Source organism: Prionailurus viverrinus, chromosome A2 (assembly GCF_022837055.1).
Source record: "Prionailurus viverrinus isolate Anna chromosome A2, UM_Priviv_1.0, whole genome shotgun sequence".
Classification (NCBI taxonomy): Eukaryota; Metazoa; Chordata; class Mammalia; order Carnivora; family Felidae; genus Prionailurus; species Prionailurus viverrinus.
Genome location: NC_062562.1, coordinates 30,676,538 through 30,693,382, shown reverse-complemented (window position 1 = coordinate 30,693,382; position 16,845 = coordinate 30,676,538). Strand labels below are relative to the sequence as shown.

General features: G+C 40.6%; 2 protein-coding genes across 4 annotated transcripts in view; one reads left to right on the top strand and one right to left on the bottom strand.

Moving 5' to 3' along the window:
• Positions 1-3,860, top strand: part of THOC7 (THO complex subunit 7) — a 24,532-nt gene extending 20,672 nt beyond the window's left edge. For all 3 annotated transcript variants that reach the window (XM_047850283.1, XM_047850281.1, XM_047850284.1), the window contains 3 exons: positions 1,157-1,223; positions 1,306-1,375; positions 2,813-3,860. In XM_047850283.1, coding sequence (XP_047706239.1) covers positions 1,157-1,223; positions 1,306-1,375; positions 2,813-2,880 — 205 coding nt within the window. In that variant the 3' untranslated portion in view covers positions 2,881-3,860. The remainder of the gene's footprint in view (positions 1-1,156; positions 1,224-1,305; positions 1,376-2,812) is intronic.
• The window catches only part of CA2H3orf49 (chromosome A2 C3orf49 homolog), a 17,618-nt gene extending 773 nt beyond the window's left edge, over positions 1-16,845 (bottom strand). Inside the window, exons 1-5 of the mRNA XM_047850280.1 lie at positions 16,721-16,845; positions 12,840-13,162; positions 8,753-8,877; positions 4,817-4,930; positions 4,199-4,363 (exon numbers count right to left, since the gene is read on the bottom strand). Of these exons, the coding sequence (XP_047706236.1) occupies positions 4,199-4,363; positions 4,817-4,930; positions 8,753-8,877; positions 12,840-13,162; positions 16,721-16,845 (852 nt within the window). The remainder of the gene's footprint in view (positions 1-4,198; positions 4,364-4,816; positions 4,931-8,752; positions 8,878-12,839; positions 13,163-16,720) is intronic.

Genomic DNA, 16,845 nt, shown 5'->3' with positions numbered 1-16,845 from the left:
AATGCATATAGGGGCACCTGGGTGGCTCATTTGGTTCAGCATCCAACTCTTGGTTTCGGCTCAGGTCATGATCTTGTGGTTTGTGAGTTCGAGCCCCACATCTGGCTCTGCACTGATAGTGTGGAGTCTGCTTGGGATTCTCTGTCCTTCTCACTCTCAAAAATAAATAAACTTAAAAAAATAAATTCATATAATATACATCATTCTAAAATGGATAAATAAAATATGGTGTACTCATATAGTAGAATACTAAATGAGGACTGTAAAACAAATTAGATATACACTTTTTTTTAGATATACACTTTAAAAGTTTTTTTTTTAAAGCTTTTATTTATTTTTGAGACAGAGAGAGACAGAGCATGAGCAGGGGAGGGGCAGAGAGAAAGGGAGACACAGAATCCAAAGCAGGCTCCAGGCTCTGAGCTGTCAGCACAGAGCCTGACTTGGGGCTCGAACTCACAGACTGTGGGATCATGACCTGAGCTGAAGTCGGACGTTTAACCGACTGAGCCACCTAGGCGCCCCTTATATGCTTTTTAAACTCAGATTTCAAAACACAATCAGTGAAAAGAAAAACAGAAGACATACAATGAATTTTAAATTATTCCTGATCTTCTGTAATACTTGCAGAATAGTAACCATTTATAAAGTTAACGTCCCCCCATTATCTACTAATACTGTATATAATTTAGAGGGACAAATAAATATATGGGTTGGAATGATACAGTGATTGCCTGACTGGGGAGTAGAGGAAGATAAAAGGCCTGAGATAGAGGACAGGCAATAAGGCTCTAGTGTCTCAAGTTAATCTGCAGTGTTTATTTCTTTTACCAAAAAAAAGAGAAGAAGAAAGACTTATTTTGTCAAATAAGAATGACAAAACATTAAAAGTTGTCAATTCTTGGGGGTATGACATCCTATTATCTGTGTCTTCTTAGATTTTAAAAATTATCTAGAAATTTGATTTTAATGAAATTAGTGCACATTTAGAAGTTAAGAAAAACATCCCTCGCTTCAAAGTTTCATCATAATGGAGTCTAAGAACTTATCCTTTAAAAAAAATTTTTAAATACTCTTTACTAATTAAAAATTTAGGCATAATTGTGAATTCTGTTTCCCCAATTAGCAAAATGTAACACTGTTTTATTATTTTCAGGGAACTAGAGTCTCTGGGAAAAGAACTGGAGCATCTTTCACATATTAAAGAAAGTGTGGAAGATAAGGTATTTGCACACGTATTTGAGCCTCTGTGATATGTGTATGTTTATAGATCGGTGTGCATTAACTCTTTTCTCCTGAACACAGCTGGAACTGAGACGGAAACAGTTTCACGTTCTACTTAGTACCATCCACGAACTTCAGCAAACGCTGGAAAGTAAGTAGAAGTCACGGAATGAATGTTTATAAGGACTTTTAAGTGATCCAGGGGTGTGCCCTCTAAAATATACGTCCTCTTGACAGAGCACACCTGCAGTTTCAGAGTAGGAGTATAGCTGGATGATGCCAGAAGGCATTCGTGTAGTTCAGCTTTCTGTATATATGCAGAAAAGCCTGAAGGTGTAACAATATATGATTTACATACATAACCAGTGTTTCATATAAAGAGAAATGCAAAGGTGATAGATTTGGAATTCTTCTTGGTTTATTATAGTTTATTGCTGTAAAGTAATGCTGTGAAGTAATTCAGGACCCAGGCAGGCAATGGTGAGGAGGTGAAGTAGTTAGCACATAAGCACATTTGCCTAGTCAGTGAATGGAATGTACTTTCAGGAACTGGAGACTTGCTCTTTGTATTGATTATAGCAAATTGGAAACTTCTATGCTATCTGATTTCCTGATCATTTTCAAGAAAAGCCTAGGGGCACCTGGGTGGCTCAGTTGGTTGAGCATCCCACTCTTGATTTTGGATTGAGCCCTGCGTCAGGCTCTGCACTGGTAGAGTGGGAGGGAACCTGCTTGGGATTCTTTCTCCCTCTCTCTTTCTGCCCTTCCCTCTGCTCACACACTTTCTCTCTCTCTCTCAAAATAAAGAAATAAATTTAAAAAAAAAAGAAAGAAAAGAAAAGCCTAAAACCTAGATTTTTAAAAAAATGTATTCTCTCACATACATTTTAAACTTTTTTTTTTTACATTTTTTAAACATTAATTCATTGTTGAGACACAGAGCGTGAGCATGGGAGGGGCAGAGAGAAGGGGAGACACAGAATCCGAAGCAGGCTCCAGGCTCCAAGCTGTCAACACAGAGCCTGACGTGAGGCTCAAACCCAAGAGCAGTTCAATCGTGACCTGAGCGAAGGCGGACGCTTAACTGACTGAGCCACCCAGGTGCCCCTCTCTCACATACATTTTAAAAAATGTATTCTAGTGGCGCCTGGGTGGCTCAGTCAGTTAAGCATGTGACTTCAGCTCAGGTTATGATCTCACAGTTTGTGGGTTCGAGCCCCGCATCGGGCTCTGTGCTGACAGCTCGGAGCCTGGAGCCTGCTTCACATTCTGTGTCTCCCTCTCTCTGCCCCTCCCTAGCTCATGCTCTGTCTCTCTTTCTCTCTCTCTCTCTCAAAAATGAATAAGCATTAAAAAATTTTTTTAATGTATTCTATCACATAAATTTTACATTTTGATTATGCTCATAAACACCAACAGCCAAAACAGCATTTTTAAAACCAAACACCGTGTGGGTCAATTGCAGTCATAGACTGCCATTTTGCCATCTTTTTAGATATATCAGCTAATAAAGGATAAAAATGTTGTCATGTATTCGCTAAATATATAACTTAAGAAAATTTGACTGCAATTTCTTTCTCAACTACAGATGATGAAAAGCTCTCCGAAGTAGAAGAAGCTCAAGAAACCAGCATGGAAACAGACTCCAAGCCATAGACAGGCTAATGGTTCACCATTCCCAAGAATACGGAAGTAACGACATGCTCACTGTGTTTGGAATTTGTTGTACTCTTGAGATTTAAAGTTTGGGCAGTGAACTACTTTGCTTTTAAATGTTAATGCACAGTTCATTCCGATTTCTTTACACAAAGGAAAAAGACTTTAATACTGATTTGTTTGTATTGAAATGCCTTTTTTATTCTTGAAAGGTAGGAAGCAACATCCCAAAATGTTTCATAAAATGTTTTCAAGCCAGATATGTTTTGTGTTCAGTAGTGTTGTAGGTAGTTTTTAACTGGTAACACTGATTGGCTTATAAACTAAGTTGAAGGTTGTGAGAAAGCGGCATTTCCAGGATGTGGGTGAGAAAATGAGTCAATCTGGAAATTGTTATCACTTTTGAAAATGGAGTTCATGAATAGGCTTCAAGAGGGCTGCAAATTTGTGAAATTATGTTCAAAATAGGGGTAGCGTATGCTCATTTGGGGAGAAGTTGCATGATACTAACAATCGGTGGTGTAAGAGGTAATTATAAGATGAAAGCAAACCAATATGCATTGCTTTCTAGATCTCTCTCCTCAACACTTGAGCAATGTGGTTATAAAATGTTTTGTGAATATGTTTTCTCCTACTGTTTCATTATGTAGGGGTCATTTTCAGCAGAAAAAAAAATTGATAAAGAAAAAGTTGTCTCAGAAAAACAGTCTGTTAAGATGGTCTTGCATAAAGGATTTCATCATCTTAAAAATTAAGCTAAGGCTGAATCATTTGTAATTTTCTTAAGTATGGAATTTAATGCTCAGTACTTGTTAGGTTCCATCCTTACCATTTATTTTAGTTCGGAAACATGACAGTTCGCATGAATCATACTTTAAACAATGTTAAATTTTTGTAATCTTAAGAATTCTTATCTTTAAATATGAAAGTTGAAAATTAGCTCAGTAGTAGTCATATTAAAAGTGTCATAATACCTTTAACTGGCTTCCTCTAATTTCATCTGGAAAATCATGGGAGAAATTTCTTTGCGGACCTCCTATGTCCTGATCAATGTTTCTGTTTTCCAATATTAGGAAGAATTATGAAGCAAAAACTTGCTTACGTTGACTCAGAATTAAAAATCAGTTTTCCGAAAAAGAATTTTTTTTGAAGGACTGTTGGGCAGAATATTCTAAGAGATGTCCTTCTCCCCAGTTGATTAATTCACTAGAGAGATTTATTCAGTATTATGTACCAAAAGATAAGAATTCCCATAAAGATAAGTTCTGTGCAATCAGGGACAAAATCAGAAGCAGCAGCGGGTACATGGGAAACATACATTTTTCAGTTTATACTTCCTCATGGTTCTCTTGGATATCCTCTGGAACTGCTTCGAAGACTGAAGAATTTCATCCCCTAGAAACTCACACTGTTGAAGCTCCGCATGTCTTTGGGCCAATAACTTCATGGATTTATCTGTCACTGTTTCTATGAGGTCATCCACCTATGACAGATACAAAGAAATGTAGCCGCGTGTTGGAAAACCTTGTAGAAACCAAAGGGGCGGTTGTTTTTCCTGAGAGACAAGTTCAGGACTTGGTGGACGTTTTGTAAATCCCAAAGTATTATTCTAATTCAAGTCATGGCAAACAGAGCTTGAAAACATGCATTTACCACCCAGCGGTAAAGACGATCTCATTTCTTCTCAAAAGAAGGCTGTGTGCATGCCTTCATTCTAATTGAATTCACTCAATATTTATTAGGCACACAGCATCATCCGAGCTGCCCTTAGCAATCCTTCAGCCACCCTCAGAATGCCCCCCACTAACATTATTTCTTCATGCTAATCATTAACTTCATCCCACAGTCATGCTGTCTAGCAGGGCTGCGCGTTCAGTTCAACTGGGCCCTCTGTGATGCTTCTGAAAAACACAAAGCAAAAGCCTTTGTCCACTACCTGCATTTGAAGCTTTCCCACTGTCAAATCTGATTTTCGGAGGATGTTTTCCACTCTAGGTTTCTTTTTTTTGAGTGCTGGAAAGTGGGATCTCTTTTTTGATGAGTAAGGAACCTATCACAAAAATGCAAAAAAACCACTTCAGCTTAAGAAGTACCAACATTATTTCTGTGACAGTGCTTAACTAAGAATTCTCACCCTTGGGACATTCTCTTATAAACTGAACATTTGCCACATAACAACATTGGGTTGGAGACAGTATTCATATTATTCTCCACGCCCCATGTATCTCCTTTGTGCCCAGAGCTCTCTTTGAAGAGATCTATAGGGTGCAGAGAAATGAGATTGTCTGGTTCTGAAAGAATATACAGTGTCGGGAAAAGCAGGTCATTCGTAAGGGGAAGAAGAAATCATTGCCTCTGCAGCTGCTGAGCACAGTGAGAGTGGGGGTTGCTGAGGACCAGTGCCCCAGAAAGCTCATTAGCACTGGATCCAGTTGTTAATTTGGTCTCTTTTCTGCAGGTTTCCTTATTTTCGTGGCAGACATGTCTCCAAACATAAAAAGGAAGCTCTGGGTTCTTTTCACCCCATGCCTGATATTTTCCTATCGTCCCTGGCTTGCTGGTTCTAAGTACCTGCCCTAATAGTGTTGCTATTGGAAATCATTCCTAGGTCATGGCTCCCGGCTAAAAGGCTCCTTTTGGTCTTACTGGGTTCACTCTTCCTTCCCCTTGTGCTTAGTAACTAGTATTTGGAATTATTGTTAGACCTACACACAGTGGGAGGAGGAATCACATCTGGGACCTACCCTGTGTCTGAGTTTACAGACGAGTCTGCTGACCCACCACTCTGCCCAGCCAACTTGCCCAGGCTCGCATGTCACTTGCCGGACCCTCCCCAGTCCGTCTATATAGTTGGACTCCTCTTTTTTCTCTCCCATAAAACCCAGTACTTTTTCCTACTGAACACTCAGCACACGTGGTAATTGCTAAGTTATATCTGTGTTTGTTGAATACCACTATTCTAATGTCAAATGCCTAGATGGTCCAGGCAGGTTGTGTAAAACAGAACCAGTTGCGGCTGGTGGTAAACTGGAGAGAATGTGCCTCCTGCCAAGAGGCCAGCCTCTGCACATCTCCTGCTGTCAATCATGAGAAACTGGGCCTAATGCTCCCAAATCCCATTTTTCAAAAGAAGGCTTAAAATCCTGATTTTTTTTGGAAATAGTCTCATTTTTCAGTGTGACCAATTAATTCACATACATTGTTGAGATCATTCTGAGAACTAAACAGAACTCTTCACAGCCAGTTGACAACCTTTGATTTAATGTCTTTCGCTGACCAGCAATTCTTGCTATAACCAAATATATCCATTTTTTTCTTTCATGGTCAGTGATACTTGTTCCTAAGAAGTCTTTCTCTACACTGAAATAATTTTTATTGTCCTCCAGAGGTTTTAAGGTTTTACCTTTTCCAAACAGATCTACAACCCAACAGGAATTAATTTTGTATATGGTGTGAGATAGGGATCAATTTTCTTTCTTCCCCTATGAACATCTACTTGTCCCATTGCCATTCATTCAAAAACTTATCCTTACCTCAGTGCTCTGCAGAGCCATGGTTTATTGTCTATCCCCTCTACTAAACTATAAGGTTCACAAAACAGGACTATGTCTTTTAGTCCCCAAACTTAGAAATTGCCCAGTACATAATAGGAATAAAATGAATGCGAACCTAACACACAAAAGGCAAAACTCAAAACTAATATTGGTGCATTCTGACAATGATACTCTAGAACAGCACTGTTCAATAGAACTTTCTGCAAAAATGGAAATTTTCTTTCTTTATGTGCTGCCTAATACAACAGCCATGAACCACATGTCATTAGCAATCAACTTGAAATGTAGCTAGTGCAACTGAGGAAGTGAACTTTTATTTAATTTTAACTAAACAGTCACATATACCTAGTGGCTATCATTTGAGACAGTACAATTAGTATTCAGCATAGTAATTAAGATTAAGGACTCAAGAGCCAGACCTTCCTGGGTTTGAAACCTGTCTCTACCACTTATCTAAGCAAATTATTTAACCTCCCAGGGCAATCCTTAAAATAAGGATAGTATTGCCATCTACCTTTTTTTTTTTTTAATGTTTATTTATTTTTGAGAGAGAGGGACAGAGCATGAGCAGGGGAGGAGCAGAGAGACAGGGATACACAGAATCTGAAACAGGCTCCAGGCTCTGAGCTGTCATAGGGCTTGAACTCACAAATTGTGAGATCATGACCTGTGCCAAAATCTGATGCTTCACCGACTGAGCCACCCAGGCGCCCCTGTATTGCTATCTACCTCATAGGATTGTTGTCATTATTATCTGAGTTAATATTTATAAAACACTTAGAACTGGAGCAGAGTTAGCTTTAAGTAAATATTTGCCATACTTATGTATTTTTTTAATGTTTATTCATTTTTGAGAGACAGACCATGAGCTGGGGAGGGACAGAGAGAGAGAGGGAGACACAGAATCTAAAGCAGGCTCAGGCTCTGAGCTGTCAGCACAGAGCCCAACATGGGACTCAAACTCATGAACCACGAGATCATGACCTAAGCCGAAGTCGAACACTTAACTGACTAAGCCACCCAGGTGCCCCATTATTTGTTATATTTAAAATAATTAGGGCACCTGGGTGGCTAAGTTGATTAAGCATCTGACTCTTGGTTTCGGCTCAGGTCATGATCTCACGGTTTGTGAGTTTGAGCCCCACATTGGGCTCTGTGCTCACAACGTGGAGCCTGCTTGGGATTCTCTCTCTTTCCCTCTCTTCCTATCCCTCCCGCACTCTCTCTCAAAATACAATCTCCCTCTCAAAATAAATAAATTAATTAAAAAAATAATAGTTCAGGTGATTTAAAAAAAATAGCCTGGGCAATTTAGGCTGAAGTTTATATATGCACAGATAAGCATAGGCTTTGGTTTGGAAACTCTTGGACTGTCTACTGCTACACTGTCTATACATGTGACTATCTTTAAATTTCAGTTACAGTGAAATACAATTAAAAATTGAACTTTTGGGGCGCCTGGGTGGCGCAGTCAGTTAAGCATCCGACTTCAGCTCAGGTCACCATCTCGCGGTCCGTGAGTTTGAGCCCCGCGTCAGGCTCTGGGCTGATGGCTCAGAGACTGGAGCCTGTTTCCGATTCTGTGTCTCCCTCTCTCTCTGCCCCTCCCCCGTTCATGCTCTGTCTCTCTCTGTCCCAAAAATAAATAAATGTTGAAAAAAAAAATGAACTTTTTAATTGCCCTGGCCACATTTCAGGCTCAAAAGTCACATGTGGCTATTGGCTACAATATTGGACAGTGCACACTTGTATCCTCACACAAAGTTCTTTTTTTTTTTTTTAACGTTTATTTATTATTGAGAGACAGACACAGAATATGAGCAGGGGACGGGTAGAGAGAGGGGGAGACACAGAATCTGAAGCAGGCTCCAGGCTGTGAGCTGCCAGCACAGAGCCCGATGCGGGACTCAAACTCACAAACCATGAGATCATGACCTGAGCTGAAGTCGGACGCTTAACCAATGAGCCACCCAGGCGCCCCATCCTCACGCAAAGTTCTACTGGGCAGTGGTGAATTCCTCTCCACATACCATGTATGATTGACCTGATGCTAATAACATACTAACTTGATATTTGAATAGTTGACAAATCAGTGGAAAGCTCAGAACTCTACCATTGCCCAGATTATAGTAGAAGCTGAACCATTTGAGTCAGAAGTAGATGAATCAGACCCAGAAAGCCTGCTTCCTCTGCCCTAAATTCTTGGAGAGGAGGACACAGGCAGCAGATTTAAAGGCTTTATTATGAGAACTTAATTATTATTATGAACACTGACTTATATGAAAGTCTGTAGAGGTGAGTGTGTTTTAGCATTGTACCTTCTGCAGTCCTGAAGGAAGGGATGTCACAGACAACCGCTTGGTGGTTCTCCTGGCCCGGAGTAGAGTATTTCCTCGGGTTATCTCCTCTGTCTCAGCTTCTACAACATCAAGTTGTATAGTCGCTTAGAAAGAAGGAGGGGGAAAAGAACTTGTAAGGATCACAATGATCAACTTTCTTACTAGAAAGCACTGTGGGGGTGCCTGGGTGGTTCTGTTGATTAAGCAGCAGACTCTTGATTTCGGCTCAGGTCATGATCTCACGGTTCGTGAGTTCCAGCCTCACGTCGGTCTCTGTGCTGACAGTGCAGAGCCTGCGTGGGATTCTCTCTCTCCCTCTCTCTGCCCCTCCCCCACTCACACTCATGTTCTCTCTCTGCCTCTCAAAATAAACAAACTTAAAAAAAGAAAAAAAAGAAAGTATTCCGAAAAGACAGCATTCCATGCTCCCTCGGTAGCTTTTTTCCTTAGGGTTAAAGACAAAAAGTGGGTTTGCTTTTTCATTTCTGTTCTTTTTTAACTTAAAAAAAAAAAAAGTTTATGCATTTTTGAGTGGAGTTGGGGGCGGGAGACAGAGCGTGAGCAGGGGAGAACAGAGAAAGAGGGAGCCACAGAATCCAAAGCAGGCTCCAGACTCAGCTCTTAGCACAGAGCCAAAATGTGGGGCTCAAACCCACAAACCCTGAGATCCCAGCCTGAGTGGAAGTTGGACACTTAACTGACGGAGCCACCCAGGCGCCCCTGGGTTTTCTTTTTCTAATCTTACACTTTCTTCTGTACACATCTGCCTTTTCTCGTGGTCATGACCTCTCGTGGTCACCAACACGTTCTGACAAGGTGGTTATGTCTCTGTGTTTGAGACATTGTTTTTGCCCTGGATTACTTTTTCCTTTAATTGTTGTGGAATTAGAAAAAGTACTCCTCTAATGTATGAGACCATCCCTTGAGTACTTGTCATTAATTGAAACAATGTTTAAAGCTATTCACTCCCCAGCCATGTGGCTCAAGGCTCAGTCATCAAATACCATACTCATTTTCCAGGAGCCATGTGAAACCCAGCCTCCTTAATATTTTTCTTTATGTCAGTTCAATTCTTTTTTAAAAAAAATTTTTTTTCAACGTTTATTTATTTTTGGGACAGAGACAGAGCATGAACGGGGGAGGGGCAGAGAGAGAGGGAGACACAGAATCGGAAACAGGCTCCAGGCTCTGAGCCATCAGCCCAGAGCCTGACGCGGGGCTCGAACTCCCGGACTGCGAGACCGTGACCTGGCTGAAGTCGGATGATTAACCGACTGCGCCACCCAGGCGCCCCGTCAGTTCAATTCTTAACACAATACATGCTTTTACAAAGGAATCCTTAAAACACTAGCATAAATAAAACAGCATCATAAATAGGCATTAAAATTAATATGGTAAAAACAAACCATGTTATTGCCTGCAGAAGGCACTAAGGTTAGGTTATTCTCCTTTTTATTAAAAAAAAGAAGGTAGGGCATGAGGCTTTTATTTCATGTAGTCAAAGGGACTGACCAGGGCATTGGGGAAAAGGTGTTTGCAATTCGCTCTGTGTTTCAGTGCCTTCACCCCGTGCTCACACCTACAGTCTTGCTTAAGGTCCATTGATAAGAACTTCTCGAGGAGTGGTGGCTCCTAAGTGAATGGGGCTCTGCCCTCTGAGCAGGTGCTCAACCCAGAGACTCCTCCCTCTCCCTGCCCTCCACTCTCCAGCTCTTCCCCAAATCTCACAACTACAACCTATGAATGCTTCTCCCGTTACCTCCGCATCCCCACTGTTGGCAACCAACCAAGCTACTATCGTTCCTTGCTGGAATGAATGTTCAGAGCCTCTCTATCGTTCTTCCTGGATCTGCTGACCTCCCATCCCCTCCCTACTCTGCAGCCTGCGCTGTCTTTAAAAAATACAAATCAGATTATATAAATCCCCAGCTTGAAAGTATTTGATGGTTTCTTATCAAAAAGTTAAAAATTCTTAGGAGAAAGTTAAAAATTGTTAATGTGGCTTACAATATCCTGACCGCCTTATTCACCGGCTCTTCCTTGACTGAATTACTTTATTACGCTCAGTGCTCTTTTTAGATGGGGATATGAATATGCTCTCCCTCTTCCTGGAAAACTCTTCCCACTCTCCTCATCTGACTCTAGTTGTCCTTCAAATCTCAACTGAGCTGTCCCTTCCTCAGGGAGGCCTTCCTAGGGCTCCTCCCCCAAAGCTAGAGCACCCGTGATGGGTTTCTGTAGGTGCCCTGTGCTGCTACTTGGCATCAGATGTAATTATCTGCCTAATGTTGGGACGTCCCTCTATTCTATAACTTCATGAGATCCGGGACCATGTCTGTTCCACCCTCTACTCTATCCTTAATAGCGTGGCAGACATAAAATAAGTATTTGGTGAATATTTGTTAAAAATGTTTGGAAGGTCAACAGGGAAAAGCCACTGTCTTTGGGCCACAGGTGAGACAGTGTCGTAATGTTAGAGCTATGGCCTGAAAGGTATGTTTTTGGAAGAAATCTTGGTATAGATATTGGTTATTCCAACTAAGACAAAAATAAGCCAATGCACACAGATGGGAAGGAAGAATTGGATCCTCTGTGTCCTGTTAGACTCTTCAACTTCAGCCCCATCAGTATAGAAACATGTTGTCTTTGTTATTTTCAATGAAAACAGGTAAGTCCATCCATACCAGGTAATTGCTAGAGGCTTGGATGCTAGCGTTACTGACTGCTTTTTCCAGAAGGGAGAGTTTAAAAGGGCCATCAGTCACCTGGAAGCCATCATTTTTGGGGGTGTTTATTTGTTTATTTTCTGAAAAAGTAGTACTCACCAGGTATGCAGCCTTATCACTGTGTGAAATGTGGGATTGTGTGTGGATTCCCTATCTTAGGGCCACACACGTTTCCTGGTGCTCTGCTATAAAGGACATGAAGAAGCTACACAAGATATTTAGGGCAGTGAAGGTGCCCTGTCTGGCACTGTAATGGTGGATATAGGACATCACATGATGGCGTTGTCATATTAAGCCAAGACGTTAATAATAGAGGAAACTGTGTGGGTGGGGTAAGGAGTGAGGGTATATGGGAATTAAATCTCTGTATCTTCCATGTTTCTAGTAAACCTACAACTTCTCTAAAAAAAATAGTCTATTAACTTAGAAAAGCTACAGAGAAGAATGCAAATATTTGTGGTAATGTTCCTTATAACTGATAGGACCCCTCCCCCCCACCAAACAGCATCACTGCATTGCATAAAAGACTTCAAGTCAACAATTCAAATGTTGGGGCGCCTGGGTGGCTCCGTCGGTTAAGCATCTGACTTCGGCTCAGGTCATGATCCCACGGTCCGTGGGTTTGAGCCCCGCGTCGGGCTCTGTGCTGACAGCTCAGAGCCTGGAGCCTGTTTTGGATTCTGTGTCTCCCTCTCTCTGTGACCCTCCCCCATTCATGCTCTGTCTCTCTCTGTCTCAAAAATGAATACACGTTAAAAAAAAATTAAAAAAAAAAAAAGAAAAGAAAAAAAAACAATTCAAATGTTGATTCTTCCACGAGGAATGTGGGAATTAGATACATAAAATAAAATGTTACTTAGGATTTACCAAACATAAATTATATTCATAGAAATCTCCCATACCCTCCACTGTAGGAAATAACTATTTCAAAGGCTGCATTACTGCTCTTTCCAGAAACAAAAGAAAAATCCTACTTTAGTTTGATTTTCTCATATACATGTACATATACATATAGATGTATATATGTGTCTATACACATATAGGCATGTGGGTGCACATTTAAATAAAACAGGGGCTTTAGAAAAAAAGACCACCAGTTGGACTGGGAAGGACCGCAGAGGCAATCTAATGCAGAGCTCTTCAAAATGTATGCACAAGTACATCATCTGGGGCTAGGTATAGAATGCAGATTCTGACTCAGTAGACCCAGGCGGGGCCTGAGATTCTGCATTTCAGACAAGCTCCCAGGAGATGCCACACTTTGGGTTGCAAGCAAAGCCGTCCTAATTTCACTATTCCCCCTTGGCCTTGACACTTAACCACGAGTTGCCTTTGATTACCATTCTGTGACAGCTTTCTCATTCTTGGTTTCATGAATAACCTGGCGGATGGAAGGTCCTTGACAATTCTAGGAAGAAGGCTCTGAGGGTTTGAAAGGAAAGTTTCCTTAGGGTTAGCGGAGGCCCCTCTGCTGCCATTTGCTGACTTGCTTCTACTTTTGTAGGACAGCATCCTTCCCAAAACAGTCTTCACTTTCTTCATCCAGTTTTTTTTTGTATTTTGCTGGCTTTCATGAAATTCCATGTCGCTATCCCCGGACGTTTCGTCTTTGGGCACCAATATGTTTTGTTTTACTAGGTTGGTAGACACAGCTCTATGCCATCTAAAAATAAAAAAAAGAATTTGTTTTAAGGAAATTAAAAAGTTAGAAACAAATGACTGAAATCATCAAAATCTAAACTTGAATTGTGACCTAATCACACAATTCCAAAAAGTAAAACTGTAGACCAAGAATCAAATCACAGAAAAACCAAGCCAAAGCAACTCCTTGGTGTTTTGTCACCCAACTGTAGTCAAGTGCCTTCTGGCCACTCTCTCGTTTTATCCTCTTAGCTCCCTAAGAGGTAGGTCATATTGTTATCTCTGTTTCACTAACAAGTAAACTGAAACAAAGAGAGGTTAAGTTAATTTGGCCAAGCATAGAATGCCGATTTTAATCCGGGTCTGTGAGTGTTAGAACACATATTGGCAAAGAGGCAACCTTGTCTCAATGATGGCTTTTGCTGGATTTGGTGGTTCCCAGTCCACAGTGATGAGAGAAGAGAGTCGGCTAGAGTAGTCATTAAGGGACGCAGTCCCCAAAGCCCCATAAATGTTTCAGGTACACAGAGCACTCATTTGGATAGAGTAACTCTAAACTCTTGTTTCTAAAATCACAAATAGTCACACACCATCTTCATCATTTTGGCATATCTCAATAATACAAATAGATAACGTTCCTTAGCAGCTTTCTATGCACGGAACACTCTTTCAAGTTCTTCCCTGTATTTTATGTAATTTACCCTTTTCCTACTGTCATCTCCTTTTTATAAATGACAGATTAAAGCTTCAAAAGGTTAAATAAGCCCAGGATCTGATCCCAATGTCTGCGTTACTCACTATTCTAGAGTAAATATCATCTATATCATGATAACCATTCTTTAGCTAATGTTCTTCCTCAAGTAGCTGTTATCTTTAGTGTCATCCAAAACAATAATATCCATAAAATCCCAGGGATTTAAAAAAGTTAAATCTTGGGCACCTGGATGGCTCAGTTGGTTAAAAAAAATTAAACCTTTTATTTTGAGATAACTGTCATTTCACAGGCAGTCTTAAGAAGTGATACGGGGAGATTTGCCCAGTTTCCTCCAATGGTAACCTCTTGTAAAAGTTTAACTGTCACAACATCGATACCGTCAAGATATAGAACATTTCCCTCACCACCAGGATCCTTCATGTGTTATGGCCACGCCCACTTCCCCACTCACCCCCACCTTCTCCTTAAGCTGTCCTCCATTTGTATAATTTTTGTCCTTTCAAAAATGTTATATAAATGGAATCATACAGCCTATGATCTTTTGGGGATTTACTTTTTTTCACTCAGCATAAATCTCCTGGAAATTCATCCAGGTTGGTGGATGTATCAATTATTTGTTCCTTTTTGTTTCTGAGTAATATTCCATGATATGGATTACCACTGTCTAATCATTCGCTCATTGAAAAACATTTGGATTGTTTCCAGTGTGGGGCTAATATGAATACACACATAAGCATTTGTATGAATATAAACTTTCATTTCTCTGGATGAAATCCCAGATTTTATATTATGTTATGTTATGTTTGCAATATATGGGACAAGTATTTCTAATACGGATTAAAATAAGCTCATAACTAATAAAAGATGTCCTTCATCATATGCTACCTAAAATATCTCGAGTACCACCATACAGCATCCTCCAAGAAAATACTGCTCTAACCTGGACCTAAATCATTCAGCTTCTCTGTAATTACACATGGGAAGTGGTTCAGAAGAGTCCAGGCACCGGAGTTAAATGGTCTTGTTCAACCCTGCACCACGCTTCCTAGTTACGTGATCTTGGGCATGTTATCTAACCTCTATAAGCTTAGGTTTTTCTCATTTGAAAACGGGTATACTGTTTTCAGAAATGTGGGAATAAAAAGAAAAATTCATGTACTTGGCACCTAATAAATGATAGCTTTTACTAATACGTGATTCAGATGAGTGAGGAAAAAATGTAAAAGGCAAGGAAGGACCTCAAGCTAGAAGTCAAATGAAGGGAGGCCATGTTGGGTAGCCAGCCTCCGTTTTAGGACTGGAACAGGAGTTCTTCCAGTTACACATGCACTCAAACGCTAGGGGGTGCTATTCACATTCAGTCATCGAGGTGTATAGTTACTATAACTTTCTAGCAGATGGCAGTAAAGTGTTTGAAAGATGGAATGCCATTTTCTAATTTGCCCAAAGACCATTTATGGCCTAAGAATAATCTTCCGTAGAGCCCTGTGAGAATCATTTAACAAAGCCATCAATTTCTACTACCATAAATACACAAATGCGCGCGCGCGCACACACACACACACACACACACACACACGCACGCACACTCCCAAAATAATAGAAATACAACTTCAGGAGGCTCAAGAACCCCAAAGGCCATCCACGACATCTCTCAGATTAAAAGCCCAGCTCTAAGGAGTCCAAATCTCTAGAATGTATCTCCCACACCATGCCCTGCACCCTCATTCCCTATTTATTGATTTGTTTGTTTATTTTAAAATTTACTTGAGAGAGACAGAGTGTGAGCAGGGAAGGGGCAGAGAGAGAGAGGGACACAAAGAATTCCATGCTGTCAGCACTGAGCCCAAGGCAGGGCTCGAAATCACACACCATGAGATCATGACCTGAACCAAAATCGAGAGTAGAACCCTTAACCAACTGATCCACACAGGCTCCCCCCAATCTACTTATAACATAACTAACAAAGGTGAGTTTATTCCAGGGCCTTGGAATAGAACTGTTGTTAATTTCTGTCTTGAAAAGAACCCTTCCCTTCTTAAGTTTTCAAGTATCTTGGTTGGTAATGAACTTATTTTGTTGTACTGCTTCCCCTTTTAACCTCATTTTCTTATTGAAAGTGGAAATCTCTGCAATATTTCATTTTGTCCAAGGAAGTTCAGAAGGTTGGTGTTTGATGATTCAGGCCTCATAAAAACACCTCATTTCTACATGTCTGAGCTATTGCTCATGAACCTGGTAAGAAAGCCAAAAGAAATTGGAAAATAAATCATCTCATTGATTTTCCAAATTAAAATGTATTATGTTTGGAGTATTTCATGCCTGTGTCTATGGTTTTTCCATTGGCAGGAAATACCAGATATAAGACAGTTTTAACATTAGATTAAAGAACGTGCACAGCGTGAAGTACAATTAGTACGTATTTCGGTACCTATTGCTGGGCAAGGGAACAGAAAGCATTCATTCATCATGGCCTCTTCCCAAAGAATGTAGTACTGAATTCTCAAAATCATAGTATTTACAGAGGACATGTGATGTCTAAAATTTTGAGACTGAAATAACAACTTAGTGCTTATTTTAGCGTCCTATGTCGCATTAAAACCCAAATTCAGGTGGAAAGGAAAGGTTTTCCTCATCACGATTACACTTTCCTATTAAATGAGGCTTCCCTTGTGGCACTAGGCTTCTCGACCAATGTATAAATGCAGCGCCTCCCCAAACCCCCGATCCGTTCAGAGACTTCATTTCTAAAGGCAAAGCTGAAACAGAGATGCCACCCTTTCTCACCATCCCAGTGAACATCGTTTAATGCAAAATCCAAAGAATCTCCCTTAACAGAAAAGGCGATGACTCCTGTTTACCTACCTTTCCATCCCCTTCCTTTTGAAGGGGCCATTTTTCTTTCTGGGTTGCTGGAGTCTTCGGTACTGGCCAGCTCTTCCACAGGCACCCTTAAAAGACTCTTGAAGATACAGTTGAGGGGGGTCCAT